The 23,840-nt window shown below is 33.5% G+C and overlaps 2 protein-coding genes across 11 annotated transcripts; both read right to left on the reverse strand.

Annotated features, from left to right (window-relative positions):
* Window positions 1-8,818: 8,818 nt before the first annotated feature.
* Window positions 8,819-13,653, reverse strand: LOC128207310 (uncharacterized). Of its 9 annotated transcripts, XM_052910155.1 has the most exons (6): window positions 13,502-13,649; window positions 13,293-13,411; window positions 12,997-13,032; window positions 12,268-12,373; window positions 11,596-11,783; window positions 8,819-9,906 (listed from the first exon to the last, which is right to left on the reverse strand). In XM_052910155.1, exons 2-6 carry the CDS (start codon window positions 13,342-13,344, stop codon window positions 9,548-9,550), a joined length of 741 nt encoding a protein of 246 aa, XP_052766115.1. In that variant the 5' UTR covers window positions 13,345-13,411; window positions 13,502-13,649; the 3' UTR covers window positions 8,819-9,547. The 9 variants fall into 9 exon arrangements, 8 of the variants coding, with proteins under 8 accessions (XP_052766115.1, XP_052766120.1, XP_052766117.1 ...); XM_052910160.1 differs by lacking the exon at window positions 12,997-13,032 and having other exon boundaries at window positions 12,268-12,316; window positions 13,502-13,647; XM_052910157.1 differs by lacking the exon at window positions 13,502-13,649 and having other exon boundaries at window positions 12,268-12,316; window positions 13,293-13,492.
* A 1,200-nt stretch (window positions 13,654-14,853) lies between these two features.
* LOC128209708 (uncharacterized) lies at window positions 14,854-18,852 on the reverse strand. Of its 2 annotated transcripts, XM_052913878.1 has the most exons (4): window positions 18,739-18,852; window positions 18,016-18,121; window positions 17,395-17,585; window positions 14,854-15,695 (listed from the first exon to the last, which is right to left on the reverse strand). In XM_052913878.1, the coding sequence occupies exons 1-4, from the start codon at window positions 18,788-18,790 to the stop codon at window positions 15,340-15,342; spliced, it is 705 nt and encodes a 234-aa protein (XP_052769838.1). In that variant the 5' UTR covers window positions 18,791-18,852; the 3' UTR covers window positions 14,854-15,339. The 2 variants fall into 2 exon arrangements, 1 of the variants encoding a protein (XP_052769838.1); XR_008257053.1 differs by lacking the exon at window positions 17,395-17,585.
* Between the last annotated feature and the right edge of the window lie 4,988 nt (window positions 18,853-23,840).

Consider the following 23,840-nt stretch of genomic DNA (forward strand, 5'->3'; position numbering starts at 1 on the left):
ATCGCATAAGTTTATATCGCGATCCACCAAGCAACATTTTATTTATGGCGCGTAGACATTTCCACGTGCTTTTTGCGCGTTCCGTACCTGAACGTAACTACTCGGTCATTTCCGTGACATGAAGAAGTTCTCTCCAAATTCGATAATGTTCCGAGTAACACGATTAAAATGTTTATACTGCGGTCTGAAGGTTATTTCCTAGCGATATACATGAGTACTGTGTATTATTACTAATAGTAATATGTTAGTTTTTAATAACTTTAAAGTTTATCATTTAAGTAATCTAACTTTTACTTTGTCGTTAGTTTTACAAGAACAAAGGTGGCGGCCACTCAGTTTTGTTTAACAGATTGTGTTACACATAGTTTTGCAAAAATAAGAATGTATAGGAAAATGAAGGTCATTGATGTGTATGATTGTTTAAATAAATCGTAATACTTTCCCACGTTTAAACGAGAGAAGGGAAAAACAATTGCGGGAGCTTTTATGTAAAAAAGCAACAACAGCAGGTCATTTAAATGTGGTATTTCATTCGACTTTTTTGGTAAAAAAACCCCTAAAAGTACAAATAAGTGCAAATTCGGTATATTAATATCATCTAATTATGACATACATGCATATATATATACAGTAATGCGTTAACACATTTCAGCATTTATAAACAATACACACGAATCAAATCATATCAGTTATAACACAATGAAACATGAGTTATTTTGCGTAATCCATTAGTATGAATATATATATATATATAGCAAAGCCTTCAGATAAGCAATTACTAGTTCATAATATTAACAAATCATTCCATGAAACAGTTGATCAAATAAAATGAAAAACAACAACATTTTTTGCGTAGTCGTTTAAGGAAGATAGAGTTCAAGAACAATTTAATCGACGTAAGAATCTTTATTCTTCGCCTCTTGTCGCAGCATCCTTTATGTACGAGCTGAAGTCTGTTGGCCATACAACGTTCTCATGACGACCGACACCCAAGTACCAAATCACGCTGGCAACGTGAGAACACGTCCCAACCACGCGTGCACCTACCTTACACAAGCAATACCATGCCGTTACGTTTCTATGGTCGTGTTCTACCCAGCATTTGTATTTCAAAGCAGACGAGTGACGGCTTTGGAGCTGAGCTTGGAGTAGACCGGGGATGAGTTTGGATAGTGATAACTTGTAATCTTTGTTTGTTTCCATGTGCTCTTGTGTGTAAGATTTAGCCAGTGTTATTGTATATATCCCTTAAGTTATCTCTCTTACGGCCTCTTCTGTAAACTTAGGGAATTCAAGGAATTCATATGCTCTAATTTCGGTGGTACATTTTTTTTCCAAGTTGTTTTGATTCATTTAAAGTATCAATTTTCAATTTCAGGTCGTAATGCCGTTTTGAAAGTTGGAAAAGATGAGTTCAAAGAGCAATGTCCGAGACTGGGTCTTCTGTATGTGAAAGTTGGCCTTTATACTTATTGCATAATGCGCATACTATTCTTACAAATTCCCCTATTAAAGGCAAATAAGATGCTGGGAGTGTTTTTTGTCCAAGAGCCTCCATTGTTTGAGTCTAGCATTTGCAGATTCAACTACCCACCGCACTTTTGTTACCAGTCGGGACTCGTTAGCTTCAGTCGTCCCAAGTTGTTTGTTGCCCTTTGGCAAAAATGAAGGCATTTTGGCATCAATACCCATTTTTTCTAGTACGTCTAATGAGTCCCGGAAACCTCGATCCACAACAAAAATATCGCCATTATGTACCCAGTCCTTGACCATTTCAACGTTGTTTTCTAAAACAGTGTTTAGAATACTTGCGTCGTTATTTTTGCCATCAGCGAGAAAAGGCCCAAGGACGGACACGATGTACCCGGAAGTGGATACAATCATCATTGGTTTAACGAGAGACCGTTTCTTGTGAACACTGTATGTTCTTCTCTGGAACTTGTTGTTAATGTATATGTATGTGCCGCCAAGGGCCAATATTGCTGGCGGGCTGCACTCGTTTCTTCCAAATAAGGAAATAGCAAGCGTTCGTGTATATGACTGAATAACGTCTCGGCGGTCTATATGTTGAAATCCGACGAAGTGGGGGACAAAGTATTTCATTAGTTGCTTTTTAACCGAAACAATTGACCTCTGTACTTGACTCTTTGACAGGTTTAAAACAGTGCTGATCAATTTGTCAGACATTCCGGTTTTCACCTTCATTAGAAATACACCGAGTGTTGTTCGTTTGCTTTTTGATGACGAATTTTTACTTGTTTTTAGATAACCGACAAGGTCATTAAATTGCTCCGGCAAAAGCCCCGTTAGGGTTACGTAATCCTCCGATGTCAGAGATCCATCGTCAAAACAGACACGATTGTGCTGAGCGGCTTTTGTTTTTTGCCTTAAATGTTCTAACAGGTTTGAAAGATCAGCATTGCTTATTGTCGTGACATTGCGAATTTTATCTTTTCCCTTGATCAATTGCAAACTGATGTCAGTCAGATATTTGCCACATATATGTTTGGGACAGCATCTAGCGCCGCTCGACAATAAAATATTTTGATCAATGAACAGTTGATGACGAGCGTCTTTTCGGACACGGACTAACTTTGGGCCTGGTTTAACGCAAATAAAACATCGCGAGTGCGTATAATTGTCATAGTAACCTTTGTGGGCAGAACGGAATCATTAAGAACACAACCTTCATGGCGTTCATAAACATGTAAATCAGTCCTAATAATTGGTTGCACAGGCATTTTATTGTCACGTTTGCACGCATAAAACTGTTGCCTGCACTTTCTGCAAGAAACCTCGTTCGTATCATTTTGCAAATGTACATGATACTTTTTAATAAAATAATCCCTCACATCCTGGTTTCTTATTCCTGACAATGGGACCCGCTCTTTAGGTTTTGTGCGTTTTGTGCAAATCACACACTTCAAATGATAATCCATCTGGACGCGCTCGACCTATAAAATAGAAAATAAACGTTCTGCAAGAAATATCAATTTATATCTATTGATCGTATAGCAAAAAGGCACAGGCGCAATTTATTTGCTCTAATTTTCATCACGATTATCGTCTCATTTGTAAAAAAAATGTTAGTTGTGTGTGACCTTTTTTGGCGGGAAATCTGAAAACCTATGCCCTATTATGTATTGGTCATATACCAGGAAATTAATTGGAAAATACCAGAGGCGTGATCAGGAGGGCAAGATTTACGGGTGGCCACGATTGCTTAGCTTCTGAACCTATAGAAACAATTTTCCCTTTTAGTACACATGTATGGTATATATATATAAAAATCGCTCTGTTAATTAGTTTGACAATTGCATAAAAGTGTGCCTAGATAAAATAAAGGTTAATTGTTATCGCCCACGGTATCATATTTAGATGGTGGGTCGTTTTGATATTTTCATATATATTTTCAATTATGACTGGAGAAACGTTTTGTTTAACTAAAATTTGTATATAACAATCGCTGACATTCGTACAGTATTTTGATGGATTTTAGTAACACGTTTGACCGTAAACCCAGTAATCAAACGCATGGGCGCTTGAGGATTTCACGTTGGGAGCAGGTGGCAATTTGGGCGTAAATTACGTGAGCAACTTTATGGCATGTGTCCGTCCATTTGAACCATAATTTATATGTAAGTTTTATAAGTATATTAGCTACAGTTAGTCTGAAGTTGTTAATTTAGAACTGCGTATTATAAAAATTAGTCTTTATCCGAAATTCTACTTTATTGACGACATTCTTATTATAATGAAAACTTGAAGCTTTACGATTGTAAACAATGAGGGCGTACACCCCCACCCCCAACCCTACCACCAACCACTTCTCGTTTCGCTAGGAGTACATAGGAATATAACGTGTTTTCATTTGCAGGTGCACCCTCCCCCCCCACACACACACAAACAGCCTGCCTGTTCGAACGTACATGAGTACTAGTTTAATAATGCATATCAAACTTCATTAAACATTTTATAAAATGTACGACGATCAGATAGGTACATAACTGATTTGGTATTGGGAGCCGTTTCAACTATAACGGTCGTTGCAGTAGATATACTGTAATTAATTGAATTGTAATTGTTGCGGGCATAAACTACTAAATAGACAAAGCAAATCTTGTGTATTATCGATGTATTTATCATTTAACGTATTGTTTATATCTTTTTAAAGAATTACACACTTCGATCTTGAATTATAAAATAAACAGACAGTCCTAAGTATTTTCTTTAATAGCGACTTGTTGAACATTTAAAAACTTAATGATTGAAAATAAACCAGTTTTACCCGTTTCGCCATTTATACAGTACAGGTTTTAACATATAAGTTGAGTTCATTCTAACCTTCAATAAACAACACATAGTTAATACTTTATTACTCCCCCTTGACGTAACTTTTCCATGACACCTTATGTAAACAATGGTATTTGACAGTCACCACGCAGACAACTTTTGCAAAATTAATACAATCCGCATGCAGTAAACTTTACATATTATATATTTCTGCACAGGTAATGAAATATGTATTTGTAATATATAGAAAAGTAAAAGTTTATGGCTTGCGCATACCTTTTATTTCTTGAAATACTGTCGATGTAACCGATTTTCTCGACTTTCGTGCACTTTGCGATTGATGACGTCACAAATATGACGTCATGCACGGTCGTATAGCAAAAAAATGCACGAGTTTATTTTCGCAACATAATTGGCAATTATTTTAAAAAAAACTAATTATATATTTAAAAAACACATTTGTTTTTCATTATTTGAAGCTCAGAATTTATGTTAGTTTGGGCCATTTTACATAACAAACCACACCAAGCCTCTATAAGAAAAACTACAGAAACAAGCTCAGTAGTCGAAAGTTTAAACATAAACCCCGTTTAATGGCACAGTGTAAACGCCAAAGACATATAACACAAAAGCAAACAATCACAAACCAGAAACATTGCATTATTAGGTTAAAACAAATGCAGTTTGGAACATGTACTCGGTCTTTCTCAATGGTATCAGCCTTTGTTACAGTTAAAATGAATATTAGCTAATAAAAAATGTACAATTTCATTTATTAGAACGTGTCTTAAAAATAAATGAATGACTGCATTTACACAGTTAAGTGTTTTTATGGAACCGTTTGATACATACGCAACCATTTGTTTAGTTTTAAGATCATTCGCTTTAAATTGGTCATTCGACGCTCAAACGGGATAAAAATGAATATCGTATAAACATCGTATTCAAAACTGTTAATTTGTGATGCATACAACAAGTTTTGAATTATGTCTCATGTATATTTATCTTATCAGTTTGGCATTTATTATAGCATTTATTGCGGGCCGCTGCAGCAGAGTTGTCTTTCTTACGTTTGTTTTCGGAATGTTTCTGGGCACGTACTTAAGTGCTGACGAGTAAGCTGACGATATAGAAATAGAGTAGAGTTGCTGACCAAGTGCTGACCATATAGACAAAGAAGGAAAACAAATATTTGAAATTAAAGATTTTTTAAGACTGATTTTGTTTAATTTATTTTATATACTCCTTAAAGTGTACGTAAAGACGGATGTTTGTGTATTTTATTGAAAATGGCAGTTCATTGAAATAAATTGAGTAATTTTACTTTTTTTTGCTGGTTTGGTGAAAAGATGAGAAGATATCACGGATTAATTTTCTTTAATAGATGTTTCATTTACAATTGTTTGAGCCAATTATTTTAATTGTAAATGAAACTTTAAATGTTAGCCTCACAACTTGTGGAAAACTATTTGCACTACATCAAAAAACGATCAAAAGAATGTTGTTTGCCAATCCCGTTTCCGGGCACGTACTAAAGTGCTGACGAGTAAGCTGACGATATAGAAATAGAGTAGAGTTGCTGACCATATAGACAAAGAAGGAAAAAAAAAGTTTTGAAATTAAAGATTTTGTAAGACTTATTTTGTTTAATTTATTTTATATACTCCTTAAAGTGTACGTAAAGACGGATGATTGTGTGTTTTTATTGAAAATGGCAGTTAATTGGAATGAATTGAGTAATATTTTTTGCTGGTTTGGTGAAAAGATGAGAAGATATCACGGATTAAATTACTTTTTTAGATGTTTCATTTACAATTGTTTGAGCCAATTATTTTAATTGTAAATGTAGCTTTAAATGTTAGCCTCAAAACTTGTGGAAAACTATCTGCACTACATCTAAAAACGATCAAAGGAATGTTGTTTGCAAATCCATTATTGATCATTTTAAATGAAATAGATTTCTCTTTAAATTGTTGTATTTTCGAAGTTGTTTTGAGAAAAACAAGGCAAACTGTTGCTAATGAAATGTTCATATGATGTAAAAAATAAAGCATGAATCATTAATGGCGAAATAAGTGTAATCTTATCATTTTTATTTATTATTTGTTCATTAACTTGTATAGTCCATTAAGCCTCAAAGGCGTGTTGTCACATTTAGCACAAAGCCCCTCGGAGTGTTGACTTATTGTATGGTCATTACATTTCATGGTGTATATTGATGACCAATTACTGCCTCATTCAGAATTTAATGACCAATTTCTTAGCTGACCAATGTATGCTTTAGGGAAACTCGATACTGCCGTATTGATAAGTTACTGGCCAATTCCTCAGCTGACCAATGTAACATATATGAAAACTTGACTCTGATGCATTGTAAAGTTAGTGTCAATTTACATAGTGATTTAACTAACATGTTATTGAAACTTATTTTCAATATAAGTAACTAAATGTCCCGAGAATTGTTACTGAATATAAAAATGGGTACCAAAATAAAAAAAGTATTGTTACAGCTGTGCTTGTGTAAGAACTGTAACTTTGGTTTGTCTTATTTATGTCTTTTTCCGAGTAAGCAAGAGACATATTGATTTAGTGCTGTCTGTCTCTCACAAAACTTTGTCCCCTTTAAAACTTGTAGTTGTACTGAAACCTGGAAGAAGTGTTTAATATGAACTGTAGTTGTGCATAGACTTATGTTTTACCAAAGTAGGTCTCTTTTTATTCCTTCAAAGCCTTGACTCGACCAACTTCAAACTATTTACATGGTAGATCTGTATGTGGGCCCGCTGTGATACTTAGTATCACAGTTTTTCTTGTTATATATTAATGTTGGTGTTTTTTTAATATTTGTAGAGGGTGTGCTGGTAAGGGCAGTTGCAAGTGCTGAGGAAGTCAATGACATGTCGTTGCATGTCGGTACAGTTCAAACGAATCATTTATAAAAAGGTTCTCAACGGTTGAATAAGCTTTATTTCAGTTGACGCAAACGTTCAACGTTGACGTTACCTTATGGGGGGAAACTGTCGTGTTCGATGCTCCTCACTGTAAGGGCTCTGAACGGTGTCATTAATCACGCTTAAAGTGACAGTCATTTCAAATCCAGATGGTCAATGGACATTACATTATCATAATTTAGGACTTCGTTTGTACATTTAAACCTTTCAAATATTCGCGTGTGCCCAACATTATCAGTTCGAAAATATTTCAGGACGTTATTTATTAACCTGAATTAAAATTTTGATGTCGCTCTGAATACGTTAAAATTGTTAAAATTGAATATTTATTGCATAAGACCATTATTTGTTCATACTCGTTGCAGGATGTAGTGGGTACACGTATTAAGCGCTTTTTACATTTCACAATAAGGCTGAAGTTTAAACTCGGGTTTTTACTCCGGCCTAGTATATCTGTGTGAGCGGGTGTATTTCTCGATCAAAGTTAACTTATTGCTCTTTAAATCTATGTACAATAGATGTGTGCTGCCGATAGCAATACCAATAAATTAGTCTTTGGCAAAACTATACATGTGTTTATTGTGAATTATTATCTTTAAGGTTAATAATACATTATTTATGTTTGGCATGTATTCAATGGATTGAAGTAAGTGAATTGATTAATTAAACTATTTCTGGACAGTACTTAAAATATCCGTTAGCGGTTGACCTTAGCCGTAGTCGATTGATCTCGATGGTACCAAGTATGAGTTTAGCAAAAGCCAGGTCCTTTGATAATTATTATTCAAGTCTTAGGGTCATTCTTAGCATATGCTAAAGCGATTGACTGTTCCATCTATTATCAGAATATCTAATCAACACCTGCCGGTAACGGTAATGAAGCTCTATAGATAATAAACGCTTTGGCATTTTGACCACTTAGTACCTAAAGATAGGAATGATGACCTAAACAGAGATGAATTAATATTGGTGAGGGTCATTGTGTTACATTATATTTTAGAATTAATTAGGTATGTTTGCATAGTACAGAACTTTACTGGGACGACCTTGTTATTTTTTTATTCATAATGATTAATAAAATACTGCACATTTTAGTACTGATTGGTTGCATATTATAATGAGCATTCTAAGGAGGAGACGTAAATGAGATTTGTATTGAACATTGTCACATTAATATTTTACTTTTGCACTGAAAAGATGTAATTTTAAAGTACGATTCGATATTTGGTGCCAGTCCCATTTGGACAACATGTCTATTTTGAAAAACATCTCTACATTATTCATTCGCCCAAAACAAACGCCTTTTGAAAATGACTGCACTCATTGGCTATCAAACTAACATCTCGATATAAAACTTCTGTAGAATATCTATGGAATAAAAGTTGTTTTTATCAAAGTACGTCATGCTCAAAACCTAAGGGCTGCAACCGGCGTTGTTCTTGTGCCCCTCGTGACTGCCGCATACACAAAACATGGCAGAGGCCGTCTCTAAATTACTGACAATCGACCCAATCAAAATTGTTGGACGACTTGTTTGACGACCACCAAGGATAAACTGACGATAACACGACTGGTATAAATTGATGATCCGTCACAACGTTTAATTATCAGATTGAAGTGACAATATAAAAGTGTGAACAAAATGAAAGTATAATTAGATTTTAAGATATACGAGATAGAAGCGTTTATTATAAGCTTACCCATACATATATTCTTTATAATTTATGTGAACAACATTGGACATAATCAACAAAAATAAAAATCATCAACAACACATTTAGAAGTCCCTTTTATTGATATTTAAACATTCATGTGTCAGGTTATTTAAAGGGATTTAAAAAAAACAAAAAAACAATGCATTGTGTTACATTAAAATTTGTTGATTCTAACGAGGATAAAGCGTTATGAAAATGTTGACAATAATACACAATGATTGTTTTGAAGAAAACCTACATTTTTTAAAAATAATTTTTATCATCTCTATTCGCATTTGACAAAATGTGACCATTAAACTACACCGCTAACCGGCTTTTACATTCGGATGAAATGCTTCCTTTTTCTCTCGACCCTTAACTATGTGTTGGTAAAATACAATTATTTTAAATGTTCATTACCAAATATCACAGATAATTGAAATATGTTTGTGACCATTTCAAAAGAGTTCTCTGTTATATTTCGAGCCTATTTTAAGAGATAAGCTCAACAACATAAGAAAAATCTCTTTCAGTAGCTTCCTTTGAAAAAGGATAAAAACAACAACATTGTGATAAAAACAGAGTAAACAGTTCGGAGCCTTAATAATATCAAAGGTAATTATAATCTGCGACCACATCTTCGTAAGCTGGTGGCTCCTCTGTGTTGTTTCTGAGGGGCGTCCTCGGTGCCAGATTTCCGGCTTGAAGTGATGGGCTATTTGGACAAGCAGTTCTCCTTATTTCATAAGGCGGTGGCCTCCCTATGCTGTTTCTCACGTCAATGCCCGGCTGCTTATTTACGACTTGAATGGGTGGCTCGTTGGAATAGTAAGCTCCCAAAACTTCGTACGGTGGTGGATCCTGCATCGCTATGTTAGTTCTAACGACAGAGCCTGAAATAGTCTGAAGGGACTGGAGAGGCCGGGATCGGTTAGACTGCTGATTGTTGGGCCCTTGTTCTAACTGGTCTGAAAAACATCGTCAGAGAATCATATTACAACATTTCTTATACAAGATAAATCTGAACACAAGAAATAAGAGAAAACAGTAAAACAATAATTCTTCCCGATACACTTCTTGAAGGAGCCAAAGTGATCAAAACAAAAGTGGAACAGTTATGTGGTCAACAAAAGAAAATCCTCTTGCATATATAATCCCAACATCAAACCATCTGTGTTTGTTCATATTCAAAGTAGGCTTTAATCAAAACGTTAGGGACGTTCAAGTAAGGTGACTTTCCACTTTTGGTTAGCGTTATCCAGTGCATATTTGAACAATACTGTCAGTGTCTGTATTCAGTTTGCAAAAAAAGCGATTTTGTAGATTCCCCAAAATGACATTTTATCCAAGAAAACGCATATAATACGTGTATAAAACCAGATTACACAAAATAATATGACCATTTCTGACAATTGTAATTTTCTGGAGGATTGTAGTGTCCGATCTAATCTTAACTAGTATATAGTAGTACTGTAGTTTGTTAAAAACATTCGCTTCAGTGAATTACATCTCTGCCAGAGATGGAATACGGATAAATCGTTAAATATTAACATGTCGACATTGCAAGAGACTCCATTATTAATGTTTGTACTATTTGTAATGAGACTGATGTTGACCATGCTCTTGGGTGAATTGTTACTATATGTAAAAAACGTACGACCACATGCCAAACAAAGCGAGTTGGGGAGCGACATGAATGAGTTTGGGATTGTCTCTGTAGTTTGTATGGTATTCTTTATATCATCTACACTGCACTTTTAAATTATGACACAGGGTTGAATCAGACAAATATTAGTCAATATAATTTATCCCTTCAGTCGTTCGAAGTTAATGTACTCTCCTTCACGAGTTCATTCCCTCCTTACTGTAAATAGTGTTTACTTGTGGATCGGATCATTTTATTGATATTTTTGAAACTTCGGAAACTATGAAAAATTGTTTCACATGTTCGGGTGAGAATTATGGTTGTTATTGTAAATATTGGAGTGAAATCTGCATGTATGGCCCCATGCTTTTGTTGCATCATTTCATTTGGGTAATTTTCTTGGCATGTTTTTCGTTATCATTAGTTTTTGCTACTATCTGACTTTAAGCTATTTAAGCCTTTCGATAGTTTCTAACATTGTTAAACTGCACTAATTCATAGTAATTGTGTGGTAGATCGTTGGTAGAAGTGAACCCTTTGATAAGTCTGAAGAAAAAATAAACATTTTAGGTGAAATATCACAATTCTTTTTATGGGGTATATGGCCAAGCACAAGAGCAGAAGTTCATTTCCTTCAAAAATCGTGGATACAACTTCTATACCAAAGGCAGTGGTATATCTCTAGCATATAATATCGTAATAACCTTCATATACCAATCAACTCGCGTGGCGTACTTAACAAACGGTATCATCAACAATTTTACCCCTGCAAAGGACGCTGTCACAATTTTCCTCAAAGTATACAACAAACTCAACACTTAACAAAACCAGATTGAAAACGTTTTGGAATGCAAAAACCAACACCACCTCTCAGTTTATGTTATAACTTGAATACGTCCGGTATGTGTTAGCAAGCATTCACGATTCGGTTAAAATCAAGCAGATTTTACGACTCGCTTATATTTTTCAGTACACTGGACTAAATGGCACACGAAAGAGTTGGTACACCCACCTGTTTGTCTTTCTGTTTTTCGTAATTTCTTCAAACAGAATTTCGCACAGCAGATGAAGATGAGTATTATGACCAGTAGCACGATGACAGGTATTACCGGTACTATCACAGGTGGTGGGTTAGGGGAAAGGGTTGGGGAAACAATGGGGTAATCTTCGTCACCGGGAACAAAACCCTCTTCTGCATATCTGATAATGATACTTTATATACAAATTCAGGTCATTCTTTTCATACCTTGCATGAATATAATTTATATACAATTGTATTATTGCTATTAGAACTTAAAGGAAAAACAATATGTTTTTCCAAACTTGCATCAACACAAGCATAACACATCATACATCAGTTTATGTGACGTTGAAAATCTTTCATGACAGTCGGTCAACACACTTAATGGATTAAAACGGATATGAACCTACCTTTAAGTTGTTTCACTAATAGTCATTTATGCTTAGTGTTTAATCTGAATGTCTAAACAGCACGTAGCCTCAAATTGGAATCTCAAGCATTAACATATTTTTGAAGTTATCCTAATAATGGTATGCTGTGTAATGGAGTAAAACTTAATTAAGAAGTAATATTCTTTTGTATTATTTTAAGCGAAACGCGTGCTATTTAAAGTTTTTGAGAACACCATACTTAATAATCTTTAGACAATCGAACTAAACCAACCTGTTACAACATTTTAAAAAGCCTGGGTTATCGTTGTCACCGCAACAGCCTGAAGTGCAAATTATGCCGTTCAATGATCCATCATCACAGGGCTCATACGTGTTCACTAAAAATCAAAACATGTTTTTCTTCATTTCAAGCATTTAGTGTTTGTCCTAGATTTTTAACCAATGGCACTCCTCTGGTCCGGTATCCACAAAATATGCTTATTAATTTTCTAATTTAAGTTCCAAACATGTTGAATGACATAATAGCTTAATAAATTCTTTGTTTTCGTTGTTTTTACAATACGCACCAATCATTAAACTTGAACCCATCTTTTATTTGAACAAAACATAAACAACAATTAGGAAATGACTTAATATGTTTTACTGAAAGCGGCTCCGATGTTTTATTTCCAGTTTATTAAACTCAAAGGGTACTGCCAGGCTTGAAAACTTATTTTGAGTACCATTCAATTATTGTAACAGTCCAATGCACATCTGTGACCAAACGCTATTCAATGCGGCTACATCATTGTGGTAGAATGTTAGCTCAATTCGCTCGCTACATTAATGCGTCTTATTTCTGACTAGTTTTAAAACATGATAACGTGCAATATTTATTTAAAGCCGCCAATATCGAGCACAGCAGAAATACTGTTAGGGTATAAGCCATTTATTGTATTTTAGCATAAATGTAAGACACTCCTCAATTAACAGTGCAAATAAACTGACATTCTACACTTACGTTTTTTATAAACCGGTATAGCTTTAATATTCAATGCTGGAGAAATAAAAAAGACGTCTCTTTAACATGATATACAACGTGAGGTTATTTTAAATCAATCCTGGTTGTAATATCATTATAGATTACTTAGTTAGTCGGTTTCAAATTTTTAATACATACCTGTTCTGTACGACAATAATAAATGTAAGATTTTGTATATTAGTTTCCAATTTAAGTGTTTAGCTAAACCAAAGTATGTCTTTTTTCATCCTGAATTTAACTTAAACTTTTTTATTTGTTCCAATTAATTTCCTTACCTATAGGTACTATAGTCGCAAACACTATTCCAATACACAAACAGTTCACCATTTTGCTTAAACATTCACCCCGAATGCATGTATATCGTATCTGTCAGTACTTTCTGAATGCCGCACGTCTGTGAAATATTAAGTCATTATAAAGATATTTTGAATAAACAACCATCCTAGTTTATAAAACAACCTAAATCGTAGCCAAATTTAAGTACCTTATTTCATATTGCCAAATGCTCTACTTCAATGGGAATGCACTCATGCTAGTGAATTAACAGTATACCAAACGAAAAGTTTGACGTAATATATTTTTAACGCGATCCCTATATTAAAACATAAACAATCAACCACTTTTTTGATACATTCACAAATCTGTCAATACTTCCTGAATGCAAGTTGACTTTAGTTAAAACCAAGTATTTAAGAATAACAACGAAGTCCCATTATGTAAAAATACCTCACGATTCACGTATCGTATTTCTTTATGTCAAATACTTTTCTTAAATAAGAATATACCAAATTAGTTATTCGCGCTTATCTTTTACGAAAGCAAAAACAATGTGATGATATTTGTTCTGTTATGTGGACTTAAACTTTATCGAAAAATTGGAGCTTAGTATTAAAATGCTTAAGCTATATGTATAAGTAAGAGTTCATTTTAGCGATCAACTGGAAATGGAGCGAGCGCATCGAGGCGTTTATTCGCTGTTCGCTAAGTTGACCCACTAGCTTCACCCTTTATGAAGTCACGAGGTATTTTTGGCGCGAAAGATAAAACGCCAAGGCGTTAATTTCATGAAATGAATGTTGGGCAATGCTAAATTGTCGCGTATATTTTAATATAATATGTAAGCAAGTAAAACTGATTGTCGTTTGTACAAGAATGGAAAATCACCGAAAAAGAACGTTCATAATAATTTTCGTTTACAAATAGTTGATTTTAAGATTTTAAGAATTAACTGGGTATGTTTCCAAAATTCGTTTGATTGGTTGTATATTAAAAAAGAGCATTCTTAGGAAGAGACGTAAATGAGATTTGTATTTGAACATTGTCACATTAATATTTAATTGTGCAATAGATATATTTTAAAATACGATTTGATATTTGGTGCCAGTTCCATCTGGACAACATCTGTCTATTTTGAAAAGCAGATCTCCATTATCCATTGTTAAAAACACACGTCATTTAAAAATGACTGACAGTCATTAGCTATAAACCTAACATCGCAATATCAAACTTCTGTGGAATATTCATTGAGCTGGGCTGTAAACGGCATTGTGACGGTTTGTTCTTATATCCCTCGTGACTGCAGCATATACTAGACTTGGTCAGGATGTCTCTAAATTACTGCCAATTGACCCAATCAAAATTGTCGGACGACTTGTTTGACGACAACCAAGGACAAATGTCTTGTTAAAACTGAAGATAACACGGCTGTGTCAAATTGATAATCCGTCACCACGTGAAATTTGATAACAGACAGCTTTGCGTTGCAAATCATCAGATTGAAGTGACAATATAAAAGTATGACTTATAAAAATGAAATTATGATCAGATTTCAAGATATGAGAGGCAGAAGCGTTTATTTTAAGCTCATCCATACAGATATTCTTCATAAACATAATTAACAAAAATACAAATTATCAACAACACATTAAGAAATCCTTTTTATTGATATTTAAACATTCATGTGTCAGGTTATTTAAAGGGATTTGAAAAAACAAAAACAACATAATATTAAAAACAACAACAATGCAATGAGTTACAATAAAAGGTGTTCAATCTAACGAGGATTAAGCGTTATGAAAATGTTGACAATAATACACAATAACTTTTCTGAAGATAACTAACATTGATTTTCTGAAACCATACTTTATATTATCTTTATATGCATTTAACTTTTGTCTCTACATCATGCGCCCAGTACGTGTGAAAGTTATCTTAACGATCAGCAACATTAGATAAGTCCCTTTCAGTCAATTCTGTTGAAATAAGATAACAACAGCAACATTGTGATGAAAACGGAGTTAACAATTCGAGCCTAAACATTATTCAAAGGTGATTATAATTTGCGACCACTTTTTTGTAAGGTGGTGGCTCCTCTGTGTTGTTTCTGAGGGGATTTATCACTGCCAGATTTCCGGCTTGAAGAGATGGGCTATTTGGACAAGCAGTTCTCCTTATTTCATAAGGCGGTGGCTTCCCTATGCTGTTTCTTACGTCAATGCTCGGCTTATTTACGACTTGAATGGGTGGCTCGTTGGAATAGTAAGCTTCCAAAACTTCATACGGTGGTGGATCCTGCATCCCTTTGTTAGTTCTAATGACAGAGCCCGAAATAGTTTGAAGGGACTGGAAAGGCCGGGATCGGTTAGGCTGCTGACCGTTGGGCTCTTGTTCCAACTGGTCTGAAAAACATCGTCAGAGAATCATATTACACGTTTCTTAAAAAAAATCTAAAAACAATAATTCTTCCCGAAACCCTTTTTGAAGGAGCCGAAGTGATCAAAACAAAGTTCGAACAGTTATGTGGTCGACAATAGAAAATCCTCTTGCATATAAAATCTAAACATCAGACCATCCGTGTTTGTTCATATTCAAAGTAGGCCTTACTCAAGACGTTATCGAGATTGAAGTAAGATGAACTCCCATTTTTGGTGAGCGAGATCCAGTGCATATTTGAACAGTGTCTGTATTCAGTATGCAAAAATGCGTTTTTGGTAGATTTCCCCACAATGACATGTCATTCATGAAAACATATAGAATACTTTTATAAAACCAGATAACACATACTAATTTGACCATTTAAGACTTTAAATGATAAATTTCTGGAGGATTGTAGTGTCCAATCCCATCTAAACTAGTATAAAGTAGTACTGTAGCTTGTTGAAATATTTTCGCCTTAGTGGATAACATATCTGCCAGAGAAGGGATACGGATACATCATTAGATATTAGCATGTCGACCTTTCAACAGACTCCTTTTATTAATGTTTGTAATATTTGTAATGAGACTAATATTTATGTGAAAAGCTACAGAAACAAGTTCAGTAGCAAAAAGTTTAAACAAAAACCCGGTTGAATGGGACTGGGTAAACGCCAAATACATTGAAAATAAAATCACAAACAAGAAACATGGAAGAACAGCACAAAACTGTTGGCCATTCTCTTTGGTGAATTTTTACTACATGCAAAAAAAGCACAAACATATGTCAAACAAAGCTTTGCAATTTTACGAGTTGGGCAGTGACATGAATGAGTTTGGGATTATCTCTGTAGTTTCAAATGTATTCGTATTATCATCTACACTGCACTTTCCAATTATGCCACAGGGTTGAATCACACAAATATTAGTCAATATAATTTAACACTACAGTCGTTCTAAGGTAATGTACTCTCCTGCATGGCTCATTCCCTCCTTACTGTAAATAGTGTTTACTTGGGGATCGGATCATTTTATTTGATATGTTTTGAAACTTCCGAAACGGAAAAATTCTTTAACATAAAAGTATGATCAGGTGAGAATTATGGTCGTTATCATTAGTTTTTGCTACTATTTGACTTTAAGCTATTAAAGCCTTTCGATAGTTTCTTACAATGTTTTACTGCACTAATTCGTAGTTATTGTGTGATAGATCGTTGGTAGAAATGAACCGTTAATGAATCTGAAGGAAATATCACAATTATTTAACGGGGTATATAGCAAAGCACTAAAGCAGTTCATTTCCTTCAAAAATCGTGAAAAAACTAGTATACGAAAGGCTGTGTTATATCTCTAGCATATAGTATCGTTATAACCTTCATGTACCAAGCAACTCGCGTAGCGTTTCTAACAAACGATATTATTACTAATTTTACCCCTGCAAAGGACTCTGTCACAATTTTCCTCAAAGTATAAAACAAACTCAAACCCTTAACAAAGACATTTTTAAAACGTTTTGGAATGCGAAAGAACAACACCACCTCGCAGTTTATGTTATAACTTGAATACGTCCGGTTTGTGTTAAAAATAATTCAGTATTCAGTTAGAAACAAGCAGTTTGTACGACTTGCTTATATTAATCAGTACACTGGACTAAAGGGCACACGGAAGAGTTGGTACACCCACCTGTTGGTATTTCTGTTTTTCGTAATTTCTTCAAACAGAATTTCGAACAGAAGACGGAGATGAGTATTATGACCATTAGCACGATGACAGCTATTTTCCCCGGTACTATCACAAGTGGTGGGTTAGGGGAAAGGGTTGGGGAAACAATGGGGTAATCTTCGTCACCGAGAACAAAACCCTCTTCTGCATATCTGATAATAATACTTTATATACAAATTCAGGTCATTCTTCTCACAACTGGCATGAATGTTATATATATACAATTGTATTATTGCTATTAGAACTTAAAGGAAACAAACTTTGTTTTCCCAAACTTGCATCAACACAAGCATAACACATCATAAATCAGTTTATGTGACGTTGAAAAAACTTTCATGACAGTCGGTCAACCCACTCAATGGATTAAAACGGATATGAACCTACATTTAAGTTGTTTCACTAACAGTCATTTATGCTTAATGTTTAATCTGACTAGTTATCCTAATTATGGTATGCTGTGTAATTGAGTAAAACTTAATTAAGATTTTTTTTTCTGTATTCTTATCAGCGTAACCGAGTGTTTATTAAAGTATTTTGAGATCGATGTATTTAGTAATCTTTAGACAATCGAACTAAACCAACCTGTTACAACATTTCAAAAAACCTGGGTTATCGTTGTCACCGCAACAACCGGAAGTGCAAATTATGCCGTTCAATAATCCATCATCACAGGGCTGATACGTGTTCACTAAAAACAGAAACATGTTTTTCTTCATTTCAAGCATTTAGTGTTGGTCGTATATTTTTAGCCAATGGTAGTCCTCTGGGCCGGTATCCACAAAATATGCTTATTATGTACCTAACATGTTGAATGACATACTAGCTTAATACATTCTTTGTTTTCATTGTTTTCGTTGTATTCACAATACGCACCTATCATTAAACTTGAACGCATCTTTTATTTGAACAAAACACAAACAAAAGTTTGGAAATGACTTCAGATGTTTTATTAATAGCGGCTCCGATGTTTTATTTGCATTTTATTAAACTCAAAGGGTACTGCAAGGCAAGAAAACCTATTTTGAAGACCATTCAATTATTGTTACAGTCATCTATTAAATATGATATACAACGTGATGTTATTTTAAAACAATCCTGTTTGTAATATCATTATAGATGACTAAGTTAGTCGGTTTCAAAACTCTTTATACATGTCTGTAATAACATACCTTTTCTGTACGACAATTATCGATGTAAGATTTTGAATATTAGTTTCCAACTTAAGTGTTTAGCTTAACCATATTATGTCTTTTTCATCCTGAATTTAACTTAAACTATTTTATTTTTTCCAATTAATTTCCTTACCTATAGGTACTATAGTCGCAAACACTATTCCAATACACAAACAGTTCACCATTTTGTTTAAACATTCACCCCGAATGCATGTATATCGTATCTGTCAGTACTTCCTGAGTGCCGCACGACTGTGAAATATTGAGTCATTATAAAGAAATTTTGAATTAAGAACCGTCCTAGTTAGTAAGACAACCTAAATCGTAGCGAAATATAAGTGTCTTATTTCATTTTGCCGTTTGCTCTACTTGAATAGGATTGCATCTAAATATTTCATCGCAAATACATTGAAATAAAATCTCAAAACTCTAAAATAGAATAACAATTGTAGGTAGAATACGACCGCAAAAATACTGTTCTATTATAAATTCATCAAGTAGGGACTTATGTTTAATCGAGGAATTTGAGCCATAGTTAAAAATTCTATGGGGCCAATATTTTAGAACTTTGTTAAAAGTCAACAAAGATTTTTCAGTCATCGTTTTCAAATCGTTAATGTTTTGAAAGTTTATTTACACGCATTTGATCTGGTAGTGCTGTATGTCTAACAAGATTTCAGACACGCAGATGGTTCAGCAGTAGTTTTTTTTTAAATTAAAAAGGAGTTCATGTGTCCAAATTCAAATTACATAAACAATCAACCATTTTTGTGAAACATTCATAAATCTGTCAATACTTCCAGAATGCCAGTTTACTCTAGTCAATACAAAGTATTCTAGCACACCGGATAGGCATTTCCGGTGAATTCAGCCGTGCTGGAAAACTCCATCTGGCATCCCCCATGCCAGATGAGTCACGCGCTGTGACGTAATAATTTCAGATTCTTTTAAAATACACTTAATGTGATCATAATTATGAGATTTAAATAAGTGAGTTCCATTATCATTAATTTACAAAAATAAACTTTAAAAAACAAAACAAAAATAACCCTTAAAAGACGTGATGTCAAAGGAACTTATTGAGGTATGCAGTGAATACAAATTACTGGCGTCATGACGTCAGTAAACATCATCGCACGCGCTTATTGGTGATATGTACAAAAATGCGCTTTTTTATGTATTTTCTTCAAAAAAATGTAATTTAATGTATGCTAGAAAAAATATTTATCATGTGTGTCCGTTCCGGATAGTAAAATCCGACCTTCGGGCACGCTGCGTAACCGGTAACTCGGCAAGCCTCGTTACCTGGCAACACAGGTGCCCTCGGGTCGGATTTTTCGATCCGGAACGAAAACACATGACAGATATATAAAGAATAACAACGAAGTCCCAATATGTAAAAAAAACCTCTCGATCACGTATCGTATTTCATTTTGCCAAGTAAATTTCTTAAATAAGATTATACCAAATTAATTAATTGTGCCTATCTTAAAAACTATTTCCTTTAGCAACATAAAAACTCTTTAATACGATAGTTTTGCATAATTTATACGAAAGCAAAACGAATGTGATGACATGGTTTCTGTTGTATAGACTTAAACTTGATCGAAAAACTGGAGCTTAATATTAAAATGCTTAAGCTCAATGTATATGTTAGAGTTTATATAAGCGATCCACAGAAAATGGAGCTAGCGCAGCAAGGCCTCTTATTTGGTGTCCGCTAAGTTGACCCACTAGCTCCGCCCTTTATGTACTTTTTTGGCGCGAAAGTTAAACCTCACAGGCATTAGTTTTATGAAATGAATGTCGGGCAAATGGTAAATTGTCGCGATTTTGTGAATATGATATTAAAGCAAGCAAAACTTATTGTCGTTTGTACAAAAATGGAAAATCACCGAAACATGAACGTTTATAGTACTTTTCCATTACAAATTGTTGATGTTTAGGTTTTTAGTATTAACTAGGTATGTTTGCATAGTAGTGTGATGACTTCGTTATTTTTTTATTCATAATGATTAATAAAACCCTGCTCATTTTAGTACTGAATTTGTTAGATTGGTTGTTTATTATAAAGAGCATTTTAAAGGAAGAAGGTTTGTATTTGAATAGTGTCATTAATATTTTAATTGTGGACTGAATCGATGTAATTTTAAAATATGATTTGATAGTTGATTACACAACAATTGTTTTTGGTTTCGTTACATAATCTTCAACTGCCTCCAGAGAATGGCACCCTCAACTGTCAATCATAGATTTTCGCGATGCAATGTAGATACTCATGTGCTATCTTTTGTTTCCACTGGAAGATGTGTATGATCAACAACAAAAACGATTAAGAATGCTTTACCATTTATCATTTACAGTTTATTGTATTCAGCGAGTTATGGTTCATAGCGGTTGCTTATACATAACCGAGTGGTTGACGACGGTACCACTCTTGACCATATTTCCGGTTTGAAGAATTGCCTGAGCTGTGAATGGATGCCAGTTTCATCTGGACAACATATGTCTATTTCAAAAAAGGAAACATTTTTCCATTATTCATTCGCCATAAACACACGTCATTTAAAAAACAACAACACTTACATTGAACGGCTATCATGCTAAAATCGCCAAACTTCTGTGGAATATTCATTGATCAAAAGATGTTGTTTTTTACTCAAAGTATGTCAAACTTCTGTGGAATATTCATTGATCAAAAGATGTTTTTTTTATCAAAGTATGTCAAACTTCTGTGTAATATTCATTGATCAAAATATGTTTTTTTATCAAATATGTCAAACTTCTGTGGAATATTCATTGATCAAAATATGTTTTTTATCAAAGTATGTCAAACTTCTGTGGAATATTCATTGATCAAAAGATGTTTTTTATCAAAGTATATCAAACTTCTGTGGAATATTCATTGATCAAATGATGTTTTTTATCAAAGTATGTCAAACTTCTGTGGAATATTCATTGATTAAAAGATGTTTTTTTATCAGAGTATGTCAAGCTTCTGTGGAATATTCATTGATAAAAGATGTTTTTTTTATCAACGTATGTCAAGCTTCTGTGGAATATTCATGGATCAAAAGATGTTTTTTTTATCAAAGTATGTCAAACTTCTGTGGAATATTCATTGATCAAAAGATGTTTTTTTATCAAAGTATGTCAAACTTCTGTGGAATATTCATTGATCAAAAGATGTTTCTTTATCAAAGTATGTCAAACTTCTGTGGAATATTCATTGATCAAAATATGTTTTTTATCAAAGTATGTCAAACTTCTGAGGAATATTCATTGATCAAAAGATGTTTTTTATCAAAGTATATCAAACTTCTGTGGAATATTCATTGATCAAAAGATGTTTTTATCAAAGTATGTCAAGCTTCTGTGGAATATTCATTGATCAAAAGATGTTTTTTTTATCAAAGTAGGTCAAGGTTCTGTGGAATATTCATTGATAAAAGATGTTTTTTATCAAAGTAGGTCAAACTTCTGTGGAATATTCATTGATCAAAAGATGTTTTTTTTTATCAAAGTATGTCAAACTTCTGTGGAATATTCATTGATCAAAAGATGTTTTTTATCAACGTATATCAAACTTCTGTGGAATATTCATTGATCAAAAAATGTTTTTTTATCAAAGTATGTCAAACTTCTGTGGAATATTCATTGATCAAAAGATGTTTTTTTATCAAAGTATGTCCAACTTCTGTGGAATATTCATTGATCAAAATATGTTTTTTATCAAAGTATGTCAAACTTCTGTGGAATATTTATTGATCAAAAGATGTTTTTTATCAAAGTATATCAAACTTCTGTGGAATATTCATTGATAAAAGATGTTTTTATCAAAGTATGTCAAGGTTCTGTGGAATATTCATTGATCAAAAGATGTTTTTTATCAAAGTATGTCAAACTTCTGTGGAATATTCATTGATCAAAAGATGTTTTTTTTTATCAAAGAATGTCAAAGTTCTGTGGAATATTCATTGATCAAAAGATGTTTTTTTACCAAAGTATGTCAAACTTCTGTGGAATATTCATTGATCAAAATATGTTTTTTTTATCAAAGTATGTCAAACTTCTGTGGAATATTCATTGATCAAATGATGTTTTTTTATCAAAGTATGTCAAACTTCTGTGTAATATTCATTAATCAAAAGATGTTTTTTATCAAAGTATGTCAAACTTCTGTGGAATATTCATTGATCAAAAGATGTTTTTATCAAAGTATGTCAAACTTCTGTGGAATATTCATTGATCAAAAGATGTTTTTTATCAAAGTATGTCAAACTTCTGTGGAATATTCATTGATCAAAAGATGTTTTTTATCAAAGTATGTCAAACTTCTGTGGAATATTCATTGATCAAAAGATGTTTTTTTATCAAAGTATGTCAAACTTCTGTGGAATATTCATTGATCAAAATATGTTTTTTTATCAAAGTATGTCAAACTTCTGTGGAATATTCATTGATCAAATGATTTTTTTATCAAAGTATGTCAAACTTCTGTGGAATATTCATTGATCAAAAGATGCTTTTTTATCAAAGTATGTCAAACTTCTGTGGAATATCTTCTTCTGTGTCCCTTGTGACTGCCGCATACACTAGACCTGGCAGAGGACGTCAATAACTTAAAAACATCGACCAAATCAAAATTGTCGGACGACTTGATTGAAGACTATTAAGGGCAAATGTCTTGTGAAAACGGACGGTTGCACGAATGTGTAACATTGTTGATCAGGTACCACGTATAATTTGATAACAGACAGCTTTGCGCTGCAAATTAATAGATTGAAGTGACAATATAAAAGTGTGACAGAGCAAACTGTTTTTGTGATGAATATTTCAAGATATGAGAGATAGTAGCTTTTATTTTAAGCTCACCCATAAATACATTCTTCATACGGCATAGTTGACAAAAATACAAATTATCAACAGTACATTGAGAAATCACTTTTTTCATGTTTAAACATTCACGTGTCAGGTTATTTAAACGGATTTGAAACCAAAAAAACAATATAAACACAACAACACTGCATTGAGCTACATGATAAGGTGTTCTTTCTAACAAGGATTAAGCGTAATGAAAATGTTGACAATAGTACACAATAAGTTTTTGAAGGTACCTTACATTTGCCATGAATTATATCATCTTTATCCGCATATTTGTCTCTACATCAATGCGACTATTAACGTATTAGTGGAAGTTATCCTAACAATCCCGTTAACAGGATTTTACGTTCG

Source organism: Mya arenaria, chromosome 11 (genome assembly GCF_026914265.1).
Source record: "Mya arenaria isolate MELC-2E11 chromosome 11, ASM2691426v1".
Classification (NCBI taxonomy): Eukaryota; Metazoa; Mollusca; class Bivalvia; order Myida; family Myidae; genus Mya; species Mya arenaria.